General features: G+C 43.4%; 1 protein-coding gene across 1 annotated transcript in view; it reads left to right on the plus strand.

Annotated features, from left to right (window-relative positions):
• The window catches only part of LOC138542762 (fibronectin type III domain-containing protein 7-like), a 60,915-nt gene that overhangs the window by 20,704 nt on the left and 19,950 nt on the right, over positions 1-20,261 (plus strand). The window contains exons 9-13 of the mRNA XM_069641862.1: positions 666-920; positions 4,063-4,317; positions 5,772-6,032; positions 11,578-11,607; positions 12,754-12,825. Of these exons, the coding sequence (XP_069497963.1) occupies positions 666-920; positions 4,063-4,317; positions 5,772-6,032; positions 11,578-11,607; positions 12,754-12,785 (833 nt within the window). The 3' untranslated portion in view covers positions 12,786-12,825. The remainder of the gene's footprint in view (positions 1-665; positions 921-4,062; positions 4,318-5,771; positions 6,033-11,577; positions 11,608-12,753; positions 12,826-20,261) is intronic.

Here is a 20,261-nt window from a genome sequence, read left to right on the forward strand (position 1 = left end):
ATTTATACATATCGAAACTAATGCCCACACATCCAGGGCATTCCTTGTTTTGTTCCTCTTTGCGTTTCACTGGTGATCTGAACTAGTTTCCTCCACTTCATGAATGATACGGTACTATATTGAAGCAGAGTTCCCTTTTTACACCCATTTCTAGACAGAAATGAATAGTGGTTGCACTCCAATTGTGTTCTCTGTGGAGATGAGAAGTTCGTTTTTCTAATGCAGACTGTTGAAATGTGACCTCTTTCCCAAATAAACATCCTCTGTTTTATATCCAGACTCACGTTTGACCGTTGCAGTCTTATAGCCAATGCAGCGCCTAATTGCCCTCTTTGGGCATACGTCTGCACGCAATAAATACTGTATTGCTAAACTGAACTAAATACTGTAGTTTATTAAAGCACAGCTACATGCGCAATATCGGAATAAAGGTAGAGTAATTATGTGTGGGAAGTGCACAAGATGGGTACAATATTACAATCAGAAATCAATCCTTTAAGGCGAGGGTTTCATAAAATGTGATGAGGCCACACAGATAGCTCAATCTCTGTTCATCCAATCACACTGCTCATTTGAAACACACCGTTTTATAGAGGGGAATGCGGAGTTGGGGTTATTGAGTTCAATAATTGCTGGGCCTACTTAACTGCGCATTACTCTTTCAGCTCCCTGCAGTCCCGAAATACTAAATATTACCACTATCGACACCTCCACCTTTGATGTCTACTGGGAGTCGGGCAACAAAGATGTGACCTACATTGCCACTGCCGGAAGTCATAGTGGATCGTGGAACTGCACCAGCGCGGGGACATCCTGCTCGCTGACCGGTCTCCCATGCGGATGCGTGTTTTTAGTCCATGTTGTGGCAAGTAGACCGTCAGGAATGAGTTTACCTAGCTACGGCGTGCCTATAGAAACAGGTGTGTAGAACTAAGTACATTCTAAATCTCTATGTTGATGTACTGTATGACATAGTGAACATGTCTTAAATTGCATGAATGTCATAGAAGACAAACTAAACTGTCCATAGTATCCTAATTATTAAATGAGCGAGAGGGGAATTTGTGGCGATTGGAAACACATGTTTTAGAAATGACACTTAAGAGCATCATATTTTATTTCATTTAAATGCCACCTGGGCTTCAAGAGTCTCTCTTCCGCAGCTGGTTGCACTGATGTCCAGTTACTGGTCACATGGAGGTTGGTCCATTATTGTCAATCACGAGAGTCTGGGCTTGCAGACGCACATCCCAAGCCGTAGTTGAGCTATTCTTCTTAAGGCTCTGGGTATATCTGGGTTCTGGAGTGTCTGTTGGAATTTTGGGTGGCAGGGGCTGCTTCATCTATGTGCCTGGAAGGAGTCTGGGTTATCATCATCACCATGGCCACGCATGGTACCACTCAGCAAGATTTACCTTGTACTGCGCTCAACCACCACCATTTCTAAACCCCCTTCTAAGACTTGAGCCCAGGCCAGTTGCTATTAGTCTTGGTCCATCTCTTCCAAGTTCATTATTGTGCACTGTTCAGAGGAGCTCAGCAGTCAGCATTCCTCAAGGAATCCAGCGCATAACTTGTTCGGTTGTGCCTTTATTTCTAGCTTCACCTATTCAGAATCACAAGCTTCTATTTGGCAACTGTATAACCCCCATTCTCCCTGAACAGAACCAACGCCCAAACCACCTGGTCCATCTGCACCGAAGCTGCCTTCAAGATGTCCTAATATTTTTTCCCTAATAGAAGTTCAACCTATACATTTGACTCATTAAACGAGTCATGGCTTTCTAGACAACCGTCCCACGTGCTGAGGTTGTCTGCTGCCTGTGGTCACTGCCTATCCACTTTATAGCAAGGAAGAGGCAACGGATGAATGGTTGAGACTGTAACGTTAAACACCAAATAGAGCTAGAAATTTGATCGAATTGCCAAACTACTTAATTAAGCATTATTATCTGCAGCTGTCGGCAGTATGGCTGCTTATGTGCTTGAAAGCCCGACTTAATGTGCAAGATCTTAGTGATAATGGATTAGGAGTACTCAGGGTGCGCATAAGGTGCCATATTGTCCAGCAGCCATGGGTATTAAAGCTATAAGCACCCGGCTGAGGGGCTGGGTGCTGGTGGCAGGCCGTCCAAGGAGAGAAAAGTATTAAACAACGGTTAACCTAGTGCTGGAACGATGCCGAGCTGTGGACACTCGGTGGAATCCGTCACTAGATCGTTGTTGCCGCAGTGAAGGAGCAGAGCCAGGCACAGGCTAGGGAGGGGAGCACACAAGGGGGGATGTAAAGGCCGAGGCAAGTCTAGAGGTAAGGTGATGGTGAACTGGGGAGTGTACAAGGACAGTGAGGGGACAGAGTCCAGACACTGGAATCCTGATAGTCGTCGGGATCCACGGTTAGACTGATGAACATTGCCGACAATCCATAGATCCTGTCTGGCTGTCAGGATTCCAACGTACAGACCCGAGTGCAAATACATATTGAATTATTATCAGAAAGCGGGGAGATTAGTATTTGGTGTTTAACAGCAAATTCCTATCTACTTCTGAATGAGTTCAGAATGTTCATGCATATCTTGTATAGTATTGTAATTGTCATTTGTATAGCGACTTTCACCATTGGTATGGTCCCAACCCACTGTAGGTTGAACTCCCTCAGGGGACCGAAGTCCAGGTATGAAAAAATTCATCAGAGGAGTTTAGAATGCATGTGTGCATTTTAGACAAAGCGAAGTTGGTCAGGTCCCTACTAGCTATCAATAGCAATTTGGCAAATGGATGGGTGCTTAGAAGTTGACAAGAGAGAGTGCAAGAGTAGTAGATTCACTATGTGTCCACCTAGACCACATTTATGTCGTGGGGGATGGCTGCATTCTAAATTCAGATGTGTTGTGCAATATGTCGTTGGGAATAGAGTGTGGTTGCAGTTGTGTGTGGGTGAGTGGCCTTGCCTTTCATAAGCATGTAGTGTGATATGTACCTGTCAGCTGTTGCTGGTTTCATGGTTTTCGTCAATGCAGCACAGACTCTCTCCTGTGTTTTGCTTAATGTTGTTGAGCCAAGAAGCCACACACGGAACTTCTGCTACAGCGTGTCAAATTCCGGCAGGAAAAACAATGAGACTATACATTATTGAGAGGAAAAAACAAAACGTGTACTCATTTTTGCGATTTTGTCACTGGCAACTTCATTCACTGGGTACAGCGGGTGCAAACGGCAGAGTCACTGGTGGAGATGCCGGCACTGGCAGGCCTCAAGAGGTGGGAGGTATGAGGAAGCCAGCATTCACTGGGCATGCCCATGAAGGCCTGAGTCGCAACAGTAGTTGATGAGTGTGTATGCTGGGATGGGGTACATGCTGGGATGAGCCAGAGTTGAGCCCTGAGTGAGGATGACAGTGGGCAGGGTGTGGGGTAGTCAGCATAAGGGGAGTTCAAGGTGGGGGGGACCGCACTGATGAATGAACGCAGTTGAAACCAGAAGTATAGACGGGCAGCGTCAATGGAAGCAGGAGCACACGCGTGCAGACAGAGGACGGGTAGATGGTCCGTGGAGGTAAGTGTTTCCACTGTGGAAGCAAGAGCTTGCTGAGCAAGTGATGATGCAAAGAAGAGCAGGCCAGAAGGATGCCGGTGGGAAGAAGGGAGCATACTCGAACGAAGGCAGTCTCACCAAAACAGGAAACAGTGCATTTCCGAAGTCAGATTCTAAAAGAACGTTTGGTAGAAAGTGGCTATCAAAATTCTGATATACATATATAACAGTAACACTGTTCCTCTACCCCTTTCCATTTCAGCAGCCATCAAGGACTCTTCTCCCAGTCACAAGGCAATCTAACTCATAACTGTATTTTATGCACAGCATTCTTGTATTACATTGTGTGATGTTATGTACACATTGTATCATGTTAATATGTCGTTGGGGTGTACTAGCAGGCATTTTTATGGAAAGGTGCTTGATTGTTCTTATTGGCATGTGGTAGCTAGCTTGGAGTACCTTAAATGCTGAAAGCTTTTTTATGGTTGAACCTATTTAATGCTACTTTACTTCCTTCCCTTGAAGATCCTTGCTGTCCCACACATCTGAGCGCAGTTCAAGTTACCCAGTCCATGACGAATGTCAGCTGGTCGACTGCAGTGGGAGCCATGACATACACGACAATGCTAACTTCCCCAAAAGGACAAGCTAAGTGCCACACCCTCCAAAACCACTGCGTTCTGGGCTGCATCACCTGCGGCAGTAACTACTCTGTGTCGTTGGAAGCAATCAGCGAAACGGGCCGGACGTCGGTGTGCACCTACCAAGGCTACTCCTCCAGTAAGCAAAGGAAAGCACAAGCCATGAACCCTTTAATAGTTTCGGTACAATTAATGAGTGCTTGATGTTAAAATGCATTTTAACCACTAAAGAGATATGTGTCTAGTTTTCTTTATCATGTTTACATTTCTTGATCAATTATTTACATGTAATCAACCAAGAAATAAATAATTAAAAGAATGTGGGCATTGAGATTAAGGAACATTGATCGCTTCGAGACAGTGGTGAGTAACCTTGCCCTTGATAATCAAACTGCACAATACTCCGCCAAATTCCCAACGGCAGTGGGAGGGGTGTGATGTGAAAAATACCATTTCCAAAAGAAGATGCCCAAATAGAAATACTTTCCATATTTATGGGCTGAAACTTTTTGCCATTTGCCACTGGTAGACATCCACAACTTATTTTGCCCTATTTAAATGCAACGAGAGAAACACTAAAACATCTTAATTCAATAGAAGCTGTTTTGGAGTACAAATCTAACTTAAATATCGACTCCGATGTGAATTTTTTGAGAATCTCTTCCTTGCAAGTAACTGGAACTGGGAATGTCCAAGCACAGTATGCTCCCTCACTCGTTCTCTGCTTTCCACCTTGGACGGATATCTACCAAAGGTGTTTGATGCACTTATGCAGGGTTGTCAACCCCAGGCCTCAAGGGCCGGATCCATGTCAGGTTTTCAGGATATCCCTCATTGATATCCAGAGAGGAATTTGCATACAACGATTCTCAATGTATGCACATTTATCCTCATAATTATTAATGAGCGATATCCTGAAAACCCTACAGGATCCAGGACCTCGAGGCCTGGAGTTGGACAACCCTGCAGCCTTTTCCTTTGTTTCTAATAAGACTCTTGTACGAATTAAATTGTTTCTGCCATTCATGGCCAGCATGTTGAAATCAAAATAAAACCCAAGAACTCCCCACAACTGCTGGGTGGTGGAAGCCAGTTGTTAGAAAAGAGTCTTCTGGTCAGGAATCTAGCTGAAGAGCTGTCCTCTGAGAATACAAAAGCATGTACTGTGCAACATCAATGTGTCACCTACGTTACCTACGTTGGCCCAATAAAATATATGATTACCCGTAACATTTCTAAAAGAAACATGGGTAGACCGGTGTAAACACTTTAAAAAACACATGCACAAATATTAAGCCGTTGTCGGAGGGGTTCAAAGCGACATGAAACATGAAGAAGTCTATTTCCAAGTTACCTTCACTCCGTGGAACACCAGGAATATGAAAGGGTTTTTTTTATAACACAGCATCCAAACTATTTTTTTCCGAAACCAGGTTCAGAAATATTCAGTTTTAATGATGTATGCTACATCATGTTATGCATTTGCTGTTTCGAATGAGCCATCGTGTAATGTTGCTGAATGGTTTTAATGCTTCATCTATTCAGCACTTTCACATCTACTCAGCCTTGTATGTTGTTTCTCTTTTTTGCAAGGTGCATGTTGCCCCATGGGCGTCAAGCTGTACAGACTATCCAGTAATGGAATACGGGTGAACTGGAGGGCCTCTCCAGATCCAACCCAGTACAGCGTTGATCTTTATGGATCAAAAGGCAATTTCACATGCTCCCCCAGCCCTGGTTCCAGTTACTGTGATGTTACAGCGATACCCTGTGGGGATGTCTACACAGTGGTGGTCGCACCAGTTGGCGAAGATGGCTTGAAGCTAACCTTCTGTCCCAAAAAGATATATTCAGGTAACAACACATTTACCAGCTACTAAGCCAGACCAAATGTGCAATGCAATAACACTTGTTGATATGTCCACTTGTGAAGTATGTAGTTGTAGTTTGTATTTGTATTTATTACAGTGATTGGGTTGGCACTTTGACCAGAAGCACTGTAAACAGTACAAACAGGCAGCAAGGGCCGGGCCGTCCCACATCTGAGTATCTTAAAAGAGTTACTGAAAATGGGTGGGTAGTGAAAGGCCGGGTGTTGAAGGGCCGGGTGTGGAGAGATGAGAAGGGGACAAATGCCACACATAAATATATAATACTATACATTGAGCATTAAGCCAGTAATAATATAATTACATATTTACATCGAGTTTGAACTGTACAGGCGGATATAGGGGAAACGGCAGGAGGACGGGGTCGAAGACACACCTTCTCTTGCTAGCAGTTGGAACTTCAGCCTGCTCTTGAATACCTGCACCGAATGAGTTGTCTTGATATCGGGTGAAAGAGCATTCAGGAGATACCGGAATGGTTCATGAGCAGAATTCGAAGGCAGTCCAAGGGGATGCAGGATAGAGGGACTGTAGAGGGCAGAGAGCCTGAGCGAGAGAACAGAGACAAATAGATTCAGTCCTGTGGTGGGGAATTAGGTCATGGATGTATTTCAAAATGAGAAGCAGACACTTGAAAAGGGAGCAATTCTGCATGGGTATCCACCGGGTGTGATGAAGATATTAATCAGGTTATAGAGGGTCTGTGCAGCGAATCTGAGGATTTTGGTGAGAGAGGCATTTTTATTTATGATATTGCATAATAACAAGCCTATTGCTAATTGTTTCACTGCTAACATGCTTACTTTTTATAACATCCGTACATAGATTGAAAAGAGTAGTGAGTTTGATACAGCTAAAGAAGCACAGTACTGTTGTTGTTACATTATGCATACAATCACTGTAACCTGACATGGCTGAATAAGGAATTCAAGACAAACAACAAGAACTTATTTTAGTTAAGAAGCCATACCCTGATTTTTAAGGACATACATGTGCTATGTTTTTTACCCATTGAGCAAAAATGCATCTACCATACTCTTGTCATCTCCACAAAGAAATCAACCTAGGAATTGAAAAGGAATTGTTGTAATGCTATAATTTGTGTTAGTAGGCCTGTCTTTCATTTTAAGAACAACATCATACAAAATTGATCAGTATACCAACATGTGGAGACATCCCTTCTCGTCAAGCATGTCAGCATTGGAATGCCAACAATGTTCATAAAGATATACATGTCACATAGCATGGGGGTTTCAGGTGGCATAAACTGCTGAGAAACGTCATAGAACAGATGCAGCACAAGGAAGATATCAAACTATTTCTTCTATTATCACTTGTACTGAATAAGATGCCTTGCACGGCCCAATTAAGCTTCAGTGGTGGACTGAATCTGGGTAAGCCTTACCAACTGCTGAGGTCTAGAGGAACTACAAGATGGACTAAGCTCGCTGTCATTTAAAAGATCCTCCTACCACAAAACCCACAATCCACTCTCACCTGATGTTACTCCATCCTCCCACAATGGTTCCCTCAGCCATCACACCTCTTCTTTTTTGAACTCTGTCTGCCCATCATGCAATGCCTTTGTGAAGAGTCATGTTTCCCCTCACCTCTTACACCATGTCATCCACATCCATATATGGAAATCGTGGTATTGTCCTCCCTCCTACTGGAGGCTGTACCCCTCAGATCCCACATCCATGCTCCTGTCCTCCCTCCTACTGCAAACCATATGCCTCACATACCACAAAACATTTCCTGAAACCCAACCGTTCACAATCCTACGCCCTATTAAACCAATTACCACACCAACAGAACATTTGATGCTGCTTATGGAATGTCGATCCATTTGCAGCAAGACAATCTCAATCACTGACCACGAAGAATCCCACCCACTCCCAACTAGACTTCATCACTTTAACTGAGATCTCGGTACAGTGGAACACCTACGCTCCTCGTCACTGACTACATCACCTTGGCTCGTCCTCAGTTCCTACCTCCTGTTATGGGGATGTGTTCAATTTCATCCTAAGAAAGGTACACTTGACCTCTCCAGTCCACACGCAAATGCCCTCTCCCTCCTCATTCGAACACTTTGGTTTAGCTTCATTTCCTTGTCACCCTGCACGTTGTCCTTCTTTACTGTCGTTTGCTGAATCTGGACTTTCTTTCAGGAACTTGAAGTGGACCTTAATGTAATTCTTGCCCCATGTGGCTACTATGGCTTGAGGATGTCAACCTTAATGCCAACAGCAGCCCACTGAAAATGCAGGTCTACGTTGTGCTCTCTAGGAAGCCCTTATCATCCACCATTGTCTACTCTTCTACTCTGGAAAATCATGATCTACCTCCAACATCATATGGTGCTTAAAAAATATGAAAAATGTTATTGAGACCTCATCCTCATAAAGTGAGCACAACAATGCACTCTAATCCCCTTAACCTTTTGCACCAAATTCAAAATCCAGGTCTACATTCGCTTATGAATCTATTCCTCTTACCTGTGTCCCCAAGGCAGTATCTGAAGTCCCATTTCCTTGCTCTTGAGATGGTACTTAGCACTTGTTACCTCTTCATGCTACTTCCTCCTCAACCCACGTAGGATTAACTGTTATGCTCATACTCTATGAACCTGCATGCATGCACACCTCTGCATATGGACAGCTTGCACTGCAGAAATTTGTTTTCTACCTATATCCTGTTGTTGACTCGAACTTTTTAGGTTTGGCCTGATCTGCTGCAGTCAGAGGGCGCAGCCTTCTTCGTGGGAACTCACAATGTGTTATGTTCTGAACAAATATTTCTTCGGATCAGAGTGCACACCTGCACTATTGTAGACTACACTGTGGCCCGTGGATCTGAATTGTGTGTAATGGAGGTCTTCTCTTAAGGGTGGCGGTAGCGAATTCCAATGCTGAGCTGCTTTGAGGGGAAAGCTACTTCCCCCAGTCATAGTGCGTTTGAATCTCGACACCAGAAGGAGGTTTGAGTTGATCTTTCTAGAAGGGCGGCAGGAGGCTTGTCTAGTACATCTTTTTGTCAGGTAAAGGGGGGCAGAGTGGTGGAGACATTTGTGGATCAAGGATACAGATTTAAGGAAGATCCTATCTGTCCCGGAGAGCCAATTGACGGATCTTCTAATGTCTGAAATGTGGGCTTTCTTTGGGAGACTAAATGCTGCTCTTAAAGCGTTGTTTTGCAGGATTTGAATCTTGTTAGTGACATATTTGTTACTGCCCACGTAGAGGGTGTTACAATAGTTCAACTTGGACAAGATCAGAGCTCTAGCAAGGGTGATGCAATTGTTAGAGGACAGGAATGGTTTGGCTGCTATGATAAGTTTGCAAGTATAGGATGTGGCGGAGGCCATAACGTTTACTTGTTTTTTGAATGTTAGTGTGGGGTCTAAATGGAAGCCAATGGTTTTTACCTCCTTAGCCACGGCAATGGTGCTGTTGTCAATTTCGAATGATGAGTAGTTCTGGCCAAGTTTGTTGAGGTTAGCTGTGGTGCCCAGGATGAGGAGTTCAGTTTCGTCGTCATTCAGGCATAGACCATGGGAGGCCATCCATGCCTGGATGATGAGGTACACTCTGTTTACAAAGGCCAAATCCTTGTCATAATCCCCCGTCAACGAGATGAGGATCTGGGTATCATCGGCATAGTTCGTGTAGGTGATACCCAGGCCGTCAAGATCATCGAAAAGGGGCTTTGTAAAAATATTGTACAGAGTGGGTGAGACGGAGGAGCCCTGTGGCATACCACAAGTTATAGGTATTGGGTCCGCAGCTGCTGACGGGGAGAAGACTTGCATGGTTCTGTTATTGAGAAAAGATTGAATCCAGTCGATAGCCTCTTGGGAGAAATGGGCTGCCGTCTCAAGGTGCTTGCAGAGGATCTCGTGTTCGACCAAATCGAATGCCGTTGAGAGATCAAGAAGCAGCAATAATGCCGTCTTGCCCTCATCCCTCAACTCATCGATATGTGCCGTGAGGTCTACCAGTGCAGTCTCAGTACCATGTTTGGGTCGGAAGCCACACTGTCGGACTCCTAAGAGGTTGTTGTGTTCAAGGTAATGTTGGATTTGTAGATATGCAATTTTATTAAGGATTTTAAGTAGGACTGGCACTGTGGTGATCGGGCAGAAGCTAGTGGGGATGGAGGGATCTAAGTTTTCTTTCTTTAGAAGTGGGAGGACCCAAGATTGTTTCAGGTTGTTAGGGATGATACCTGAGGTAAAGGATGCATTTATGAGTTTGGTAATGAACGGGGAGAGGTCACAAGCTGCATCTTGCATAAGTCGCCATAGCAATTTGAAGTTTTAAGAGTCAGGATGACTTTTTTAACCTCTATGGTGGATACTTTGCGAAAGTTAAAGTGGGGGATGTCTACCTGTGGTAGAGTCGAGGTTGGCAACGGTGCTGTAGTATTAGTATTGCTGGGTTTCAAGGTGGTAAGAAGAGTGTCTTTTTTGTTGTTAATCTTAGTTTGTAAGGTTGTAATTTTATTGGCCAGAGCATGTTGTATGCCCGTACACCAGTCTGGCGTTTGGATGGGAGATTGTACCTCTTTCAGAATAGCAAAGAGCTCTTTGGTATTGGATTTGGCTTGAGAGATGCAGAGGTTGTAAGAAGTTTGTTTAGCAAGGAAAATTTCTTTTTTATAGAGGGTGGCTTGTTTACTCAAATTATTCTTGTTAGTCTCAGATGGATCTAGTCTCCATATTTTTTTGCAACAACGTTTCTCTTGTCTGATTGCTTTCAGGTGTGGAGTGAACCAGGTGTTCAATGGTTTGCGAGGTTTACTCTTTCTCATTTTTAGAGGTGCTATGACATCAAGGGATGATAACATCACTTTGTTGTACATATCTACCATGGTGAATGGATCAATATGGTTTGAGATTGAGTTGCGGGTGGGTAATTTCAAAGGGAGGAGGTTTTCTAGCGTGATATTTCTTTTGTTTCTAGTGGGGACGGCTGGTGCTATACTGTCGATAGCCAGTGGAGCTGATGCTTCTAGTGAGAACATAATCAAATGATGGTCGGACCAAGACTGGGGCGTTATGGAAGTGACTGTGATTGGGCAGTTGTGCTCAGCAATCCAGTTGAGAATTCTGCCTTTGGTGTGGGTGGGCGCTGTGATCTTTTGGCTGAAACCTAGTTTCAGCCAATGCAATGGAGACTATTCCTTACTTGAAAACGTGTTCTGTTCAATAACCCACATCGCTTTCGTTCAATGTGTGCACCATAAAGGGCAGTGCATAGTTTCTGAACTCAATCAATGGAAGATACACACGAGCTGCAACTATTTAGGAATTGTGACGGGGCTAGTTAGTGAGTGAGGATATTGAGAGATGATACCTTTTCTATATTCAAAGACTTCACAGTGGAATATTTTATATTTGTTTTGTGTTCATAATATATGAGACATTTTTGATGAACAATGTTTCTGTACTAATATTTTGAGTGTACCAGCATTTATGATCTTTCCTGTGTTTTATTGCCTTTCAGTTACCTGCTCCGGTAGCTCAGTTGGAATGGGTAAGAACAATGGGTGCATCATTTTTTTTCTAAAGAAATCGTTGAGCTATAGATTTATTTTTGTATTTGTTTTAATGTATTAACAAAAGGTCCTACAGCAGCCAGAGCCGCTTATTGCTGGGTGCTTTAGTCGTTGAGCATGGTTTTTTGAGGAAGTTGTAAGATGCTGGTAAACATTGGTACTTCAGGTACGGTCACGGTTGATGGACTATGGGGGTTTGGGAGGCGTGATGCTACTGTGCATTGTTGCGTTATCCGTCTAGAGCAGGGGGCTGACTCACAGCTGCAGCTGATGGTAGCCATCTTGGAACGCGGCAGTGCATGGGTGAGAACGAGGCAGGAAAACAGGTAATCAGGTGAGGGGCAAGGCCTTTTGAAAACTGCCCAGCATGCTTGACAGGCTAGGCAGATGCTTGCACTGGACCTTGCGTTCGAATATTACTGATGTTCAGATGTCTAAGTCAAAACGTTCCCCCTACACATGTTTACTCAAGCAGTTAAATTCTCAGGTTTTCATTCGAGTACACATTTTTTGAATTTTGAAATACAAAGTTAAAAAAGTGCAGAAATAAACGCACACAGAAACATATTTCCTTAAAAATGCCAGGAATTCTGAACTGAGCTAGTCAAACCAAAGGAGACCTATACTGCCCTGTGGCCCTCTGTCATGTGGTATTCTGAGGTCTTTCCAGGATTTTAACCTACCAGTATTTCATGATCAGGGGCATTTGTTTCACATTTTTGGCCTACAATTGTCATGCAAAGTGCTGATGGCTAAAAAGCGAGGGCTAACTGAAGAAGTCTCAAATGCCATGGGACCACCTGACAGCTCTTTAAATGTAAGCATGCAACAGGATCATATTTTGCAGGACTTTTAATAATGCTCAATTATCAACATCCTGTATTCGGGATAAATAGACAAACCTGGAAAAGTGTGGATTTTCATGTAAAAATAAATAAAAAATATATACGTTTATCATGCCCAGGGAAATATACAGACACTACATTTATGCACGCACCACTGACATTCTTAAATCATTTAATCCACTTTTTTGGGCGTTTGTAGCTTTTAGCGGGTCTCCTCTGAAATATAGGAATGTTTTGGGGCATAACACCTGCTAAATCCAAATCTACGTTCTATTTCAGTGATTTATAGGGGCAAGAGAAGCGCCGAATAACATATAAACCTTCATGCAAAAATCGACTTAGGATAATCAGGTAAGAAACACAATGTTATTAATTAATTAATTCTTTGAACATTGTACATGCTGTTATAGCAATGCGTCTTAGCCTTCCATAGCTATGCTGCTGCCCAGACTTCTCATTTGGTCATCTGTGTTCATTCCTTTCTTGTCATCTACTGCTGTTGAGTACGCAAGTTAGGGTTCTTGTACCTCTAACATTTCACGGGCACAGGGGTCTGCAACTTTTGGCTCTCCAGATGTCTTGGACTACAACCTACAGCATCCCTAGCCAGCATAGTAAATTGTGAGGGATCATGGGAGTCGCAGTCCAAAATATCTGGAGAGCCTCAGGTTGCAGAGCCATGCTCTAGAGAGTGCAGTAAAAGAGTTGAGAGGAGGGCGCCAGACAAGATGGGCAATCAGTGCATAGGCGGTGGATTGCAGGGCGTACAGTGCATTTCTGCGCCCCATGAGATTTCTCATTTTGTTCCATCCGATACTAAAATGTAATACCAGCAATGGCCTTGTCTCTGTGGATTTGAACTCACGACCTCTATGTTTCTGGGGCACTGAACTGAAAACATCGCTGTGTGCTCATCTGAACGGAGACCATTATTGAATGGGCATTATCAGCCGGGTGATGTACTCATGCCACACACCACATTAACTGCATTGAAAACTTTGGTTTCATTGTTTATTTGGCACTAAATATATGATATGAACTTGTGACTCTCGCTGGAATGTTAATTTTAAAGCATTATTTTGTGATCTTTTTTTAACTTGTATCCACCGTGCACTTGCGTATATCTTGCCTGACTCACGTGCAATGAAACGAGGGTAACACCCAGTCACAGATCCACTTCACTGAGGAGAGAGAGATCAAGGAATCCATGCGAAGAGTAATGTGTGTTTTATAGACTGCTGTGTGAAAGTCAGCCATTTGTTTGTACACTTTTGGTCGAAATCGCCCAACTTCATATACATATATATGTTTATGTATATGTGTATATAGGAGTAGGGGCGATGAGTTGTGGTGGGGAGATAGGGTGGGCTGTGGCCTAGGCGGGAATAGGGGGGACCCCCTCTTTAAAACAAAAAAAATGGGTCGAATTCATGATAACCAAAGGTATGCAAACAAACTGCTGACTTTTAAAGAGCAGACTATGAAAACAATGAGAACCAAGCAAATGCATCAGCCACCTTCACACATGTGAGCCTTTAGCCATAAGGTCTCCAATTTGAATTTAATTTCTCACATGGCATTATATGCCCTTAGTTTCCCTTAGTTTCCACTGGAAATGGCGGGATGTAGCACTATTGGCCGACCAAGAAATCTGAGTGACATTATTGGTCAGCAGATACCATCCAGGAGCCAGGTCTTCCTATCCACGTGCCAGTGATGCTGAGAGACTTTGCATACTCTTGGAGATCTGAATTTTGTTTTGCAGACCAACAGTTGCCTGCAAAGAGTCCTTTCTTGAGGGATATGATCTCCAGGGCAAATTGTGCTTGTCTCCAGGGTTGGTTAACTAGCACATTTTGACCTATCTATGGTGTTCTTAAAATTCACCAATAAACACATTTTAAAGAAAAATGGTGTTGTTGCCGCCCTGCGATGATGCCATTCTCTGAAGACCGCATGCCAGCTTTTGGAGGACGTGTCTGCATCATCCCATGAAACAAATCCCTCCAGTCAAGATGCTGTGAACATTGCATCAAGATTGCTGGAAAGCCTGTCTACAAAAAGCTCCAAAGCACTAGTATAAGCAGATTGAAGCATTGTCCAGGAAATATATTAGTGCACTAATTGGCACCAAACACCATTGACGCCGGGATAACTCCAATTTAACCCTTTGCTTTGGCAAGAGAGTCTCTTCTTCTGTGGGGCAGACGAGCACTGACTGTTTTCTCTGCATCTTATACCCCGTTGTGGGTAGAGGCACGTGTTGCTTTGTTTTGTTGAGGCTGAATGAAAAGATTCTGTGAAAAAGGAAAAGTGTTGACTGGACCAAACAAATCTTTGATAATTTGAATAAAACATGAACGTAAATACTGTTTCCAAATCACTAACTGTGAAAACCTCTCCATGTAAGAACGCGAAAAACTGACCTAGAGCCAGGGACGTCACACCTTTTCATGACAACCACTGCAATAGTGAATACCAAGAAAAAAATGACCAACAGATAGTCAATGTGGTCCTTACCCAGGGTCCTTGTGTCGATGAGCAGACTGTGCCATTGAATGTTGTTGCCCAGAGATGTTTCACTGCATTTGAACTTCAAGATCTTGACTAAGCTCTGAGCTGATCTGAGGGAATTCATGCTCCTCGTGACCATCTCTGTGATGAGCTCCCATTTCAGAGATCCTGCTCTGTGAAACGGCAGTAAGTCAGCTGTAACCTTTCTGACCAGTTTCCCAACATGTGTTACATGCCAGCTGTGTCTCCTCCAAGCCAGTTTCATTTCCAGAGGTTTTTCCAGCCAAGGGCTTCTGCTCCTCTTTGGGCATTTTTCTGAATCTATTTATGCCTCCATCAACTTTAAATTGTTGTAAAATACACTTTATTTGAAGACCTCAAACTTCTTTTCCGAATAGATAGGTTTTTGATCTAGTTGGGTTATTGTTTCTTTTTTACCATAAGGCACTGATTCACAGAAGCGTTCTATAAGGGTGCAATCCCATAATTAAATGCTGTGTGAATCAGGCCCTAAGAGACTAATTCACTGTATACAACCTCAATTTTCTTGATGTTTTGGACTGAAGAGGGATGGGGGAAATTCGCTCTCTGCTCCCCCTCCTATAAGGAATATAACACAGAAGAAGGCCAGGAGATACTGTGAACGGCCATACTATTTATGACCAATTCCTAGTGCTCCAATAATCGACGAGTATGCCAAGAGTTTCCCACTCAGCCAACCCTACAGACCAGAAGCTGTGCAAATCTTTCCCAGAGTGGACGAGGAGCCCCCGGTGCAACTAAAGAGACCCCAATTGACAGTATTGACTAAAACGCTGAGAAGCCATGTTGCTGACGTCGTTAGAGACACCACGACTAAGCGGCGTTAGACAGAAAGCACACGTGCCATCCACACATCGGGACACAACCGCACACTCGAATACACAAAGAACACGAGCATACAGTTCTATAGTTAGAGGACAGATACATATACATATTGATATTGCTTTTATTATTTTGTCATTAGTTTAACACACCAATGCAGAAACCACATGAAGCAAGAGATCCTGAGTGAAGCTTGTAGATGCTTATATGCAGATAACCTTATGGAACTGCAGGGACAACTATGGGACCTGACAGAGCCACATGTGACTAACATATGGAGAATATAGAATAGCATGGGCAGCATAGGAACCACATAATGGTCTAGGAAAATTACAGCAGGCCACAACCCTCTCAGCAAGAGCTGAGCTGACTTGAATTCAGGCTGGACAAGAGCAAACGTGTGAGACAGGACCCACTGCCAAGGCCACCAGATATGAATGACATTTAATTCCCTGAACAACAGTTAAACCAGCTGCAATAAATGTGAATAATTCTTCATAATTCAAAGCGGCAGAACTCCAAATCATGGTCTCCAAAGAAGTGACGCGGCCGATTCAGTCAATGGACTGAAACCAGAGCTGGGAAAGAAAGCCGATCTCGCTTGCAACAAAGATGCTACAATGTGAGACAAGTGTTGCACGAAATGAACGGGCACTCTCATAGTCTATGGTGGTACACACAAGTTACAATGCAGACACATAGTCATTCTTATTACCTTGAGAAGGTACACTAAGAGCTGATAACCTTTTCAGATCCCAGGCTTGGGGACGTCAGCTCTAGCCAACTACAGTTCGGTATCCTAGGGGTGGGTAGAAACGGGCAAGAACCAATGATAAGACCCTCACACTGTAACATTGTTAGAAATAGCAATTTAGGGATGGACCAGGCTAGCCACCTGATGTGGGAGAGCTAGTAGATTAACATGTATAGTGTCCACCATAGGTGGACTATTACTCAGTACCTAATCCAGTAGTGCTATAGGTTTTCTGGAGAGGGACCCAGGTTGTGATGTCACTATGATGCAACTTTCGGACAAAACTGGCCTTCGAGCCAGGAGACGTTGAGTGGTCCTCGGATTTCTTCTATCCTTGTACTGATCCCTGTTGGTTTTGCTGTAATAAACCAGAGTTTGAACTTGCTGTCTGGCTGGGTCTACGTTACTTTTGGGGCAAGGTGTTGGGCCTTCCAAGAGTCTGCGAACTCCTAGTGGCCGTCCAGTCTACCCGGGAGCTTGTCAGAACAGGACTATGCCTCCCATGACCCCTCACCATTGACTTGCCTTTTTATGATCCGAGGGGTGATTGGAGTTGTAGTCCGCAGCATCTAGAGAGCCAAGGGTTTCTGACCACTGTTCTAGTTAACATGTGTTTGTTCTTTTTGTTTGGCTTAATATACCTGATGATTCCATTATTTGTCTGTTGAGCTGATGATTTGAATTGTGCATGTTTTCTCTTGCATGCCTCGTGGCTGCTTGCAGAGTGGACGCCGTGACTATGACCAAGCTACCAAGCAGGGAGTCATTGAAAGTTTAGGGACTAGCTGAGACCTAGGAAATCTAGTAAACCTCTATCAGGCCAGTGACTTTCACTGAGTGTAACACAGCAGGACTAAGGGCTTGGCCAACAAATCAGGGCCTTTTAGAAAACAATGAATATTTTAGTAATCAAAAAGCAGCCTTATAGGCATAAGGTGGAATCACTGTGTTATAAACCATGTCATAAAAGTCAAATTATGATCTTTCACAATATACATAAAGAGTGCAGAGAGACAAGCTGGTTCCCCACCAGTCAGTATAAAGAGATAATGCACGAAAAAGAATAAACTGCAAGCCGGGCATGTTCAGCACCCATTAGACGCTGATGCGACTCTTACACAGAATCCACTAGTCTCAGAGGCACAATTTACCTCCTAGTTGTTTAGTATATGCATCTGGGTCTATGTACACACAATCACATACACGGGATACTTACAGAAAACTATGGCATCCCCTGCCAACACATGGCACTCAAAACCCAATATCGCACTTTAGTTGTCAACATAGAATTCAACTTTGTTTAATGTTCAACACATGCATGCAAAAGTATTTTTCTCATTCACATCAAATGAATACGCGCAATCTGTCAAATACATCCAGCAAATATGCCTTCTGTGAAATATGAGCTGCCAGTCATAGCAGCATGGACCTAGAGCTGTCTTTAAGAGGGAGCATGTCATTGGGGAGCTTACCATTTTGATTTACATGTACCTATTTACCACCCATTTGTCAAGAATGTAATAAATAGATATATTTTGGCAGCACAACCATAACAACACGCTTTGCAAAGCCATCGGTTTTGGGTTTTGTATATGCATGGGATAGACATTTGACAGACACTGCTATAATGGTAGCATCTGGAAAAGATGGCAACTGCTGGGACATGGTATAAGTACCTGATCATGTGATGGCAATTCCTGTCAAATGCGTGTCTAATATCTATACACTAAGATATGCACTAACATTGTAGCAATTTCAATGCTTGTTTTTAAGACTTCAGTGCAAGGAACAGATTTAAGGGCACACATACTGCTTATAAATCAAGTGGCTGGAGGTGCACTTGGTTATGACATTTTTCATCATACCAATAGTGCACCAATAGTGCAGTTACAGCTGGAATTCAACCATTAACGCCCAGAAAACTCTTTAGAAATAACCCCAACATGCCCTTTACAGCTCCAGGTTTCATGTTACTGTTTGATAGAGCTAGCTTAAAGAGATTTCAGGATGATGTGTTTTGGGCAGAACGAGGCAGATGGTATTGGCCGTAGGGATTAGCACGGCTCTATGCGGTCAGTTGTTTGGTCATCAATACCCACAAGCTGCGTGTCCCTCCTCACATCCTAGTTCCCTTCTATCCGTATTCCATTGCAATAGTTTCAGCTTATAGTTGGCACTAAAGCACCTGTTAAAAGTCAAAATTAAAAAGGGAACTGGTGAGGTTGAGACGAGGGAGTGAAATTAACATGGGACAGCGGAAAAGGTTGGAGGATAAGATTGGCAACAGGTGCAAGATCTGTTCTATCAACCTTTGTACTTAAACTATTAGGGTAAATGTAATAGTTTATGTGTATAGGTGGCGCCTAAGCTGAACCTAATAGCCAAAATTAAAAGCAATACTATGCACTTCCGGGATCTTGCATGTGCTTTTGTGCCAGATTTGCCCATGTGACCCACAGTAATGTCTTGCCGCTCATAACGCAGAATAAACAAGAAGATACATTTTCTAAAACACAAATGTTTAACTTAAAGGGTCATTTGGAAATTGGGGAGTTGAAGGTACACATGTTTCCTGCTCCTCTAGCCACGGAGGCTGATGACTTTGCACAGGCACCTTGAAGGGAGCAGCCAAGCCTGGTCCACGTTGTATTCATGGAATTGTATTACTTGCTCTGACAAAAAGTTATCATTCTCGGCCCGGTTCACGAAGAAGCCTGTACCTGGGTGAGCGCTATTTCTGGCCGACGTTAGGCCGATGATTCGTAGTAATTTAGGATTCACAAAGTTTGCAAGTGAATATAGACATAACATATGCCAGGTGCACCCGAACAAAAGAGAGCCACATATGAGTATTGGTCAAGTGGGTGCAAGTTGCAAAGACTCCTTTTTAGGGGAAACAAACATTTGTATTCCCCAATCAGCCAATATCTTTTTTCTCAAACAACAAAATGCTTTTCCATGATATATGTCTTCTTTTTCCACAAGGCCCATGTATTCGTCAACCAGCATTTTAACTTTCACGCTTCACACTCCACATTTACATCAAGAACCTCTAGGTGTAACCAAGCTACGGTATTAAATGAAACAAAGGCCGATTTAGAAAGACCGCACTGTGACCGCACCGAGCAGTCTTTCTAAATCTAACTGTCACCCTCCTGTCACACACGAATGTGACAGGAGGGGTTACAGGCACGGCCGAGAAGAGCACGGGAGGATGGAAGTGGGAGGTGAGGTAAGTGTTTGTCTTTTTGCGTATCTGTGTGTGTGTTGTGGTGTAGTGTTTAGAGTGTGTGAAGAAGGGACTGGGGTGTGTGTGTGTGTATATTTGTGTGTGGTTGTGCATATTTATATGTGTGGGGGGTAGCATAGAGTTGGTTATGGGGGTAGAGCGTGCATGATTAATGGGGTGGGCGTGAAACACCCCGATTTCAAAGGTGAGGAGGGGTGAGGTGTGGTTAATAAAGGCTACACCAAATCGACCTATGCACGCTTTAATATTGGACAATATCACATAGAACTAAGCTAAGCCGCAGGCGTTTTCTTTTAGATAGCATTCACTTTTTTGTAAATACTTTATTTTTTATGTATATTTTATTTAGAATTTGGTATATCACAAAAGACTCAGGATTACACATTCATTAAGAGCATGTGTCAG

The sequence above is a fragment of the Ambystoma mexicanum genome, chromosome 1q (assembly GCF_040938575.1).
Source record: "Ambystoma mexicanum isolate Mex_15411 chromosome 1q, UKY_AmexF1_1, whole genome shotgun sequence".
NCBI classification, from domain to species: domain Eukaryota; kingdom Metazoa; phylum Chordata; class Amphibia; order Caudata; family Ambystomatidae; genus Ambystoma; species Ambystoma mexicanum.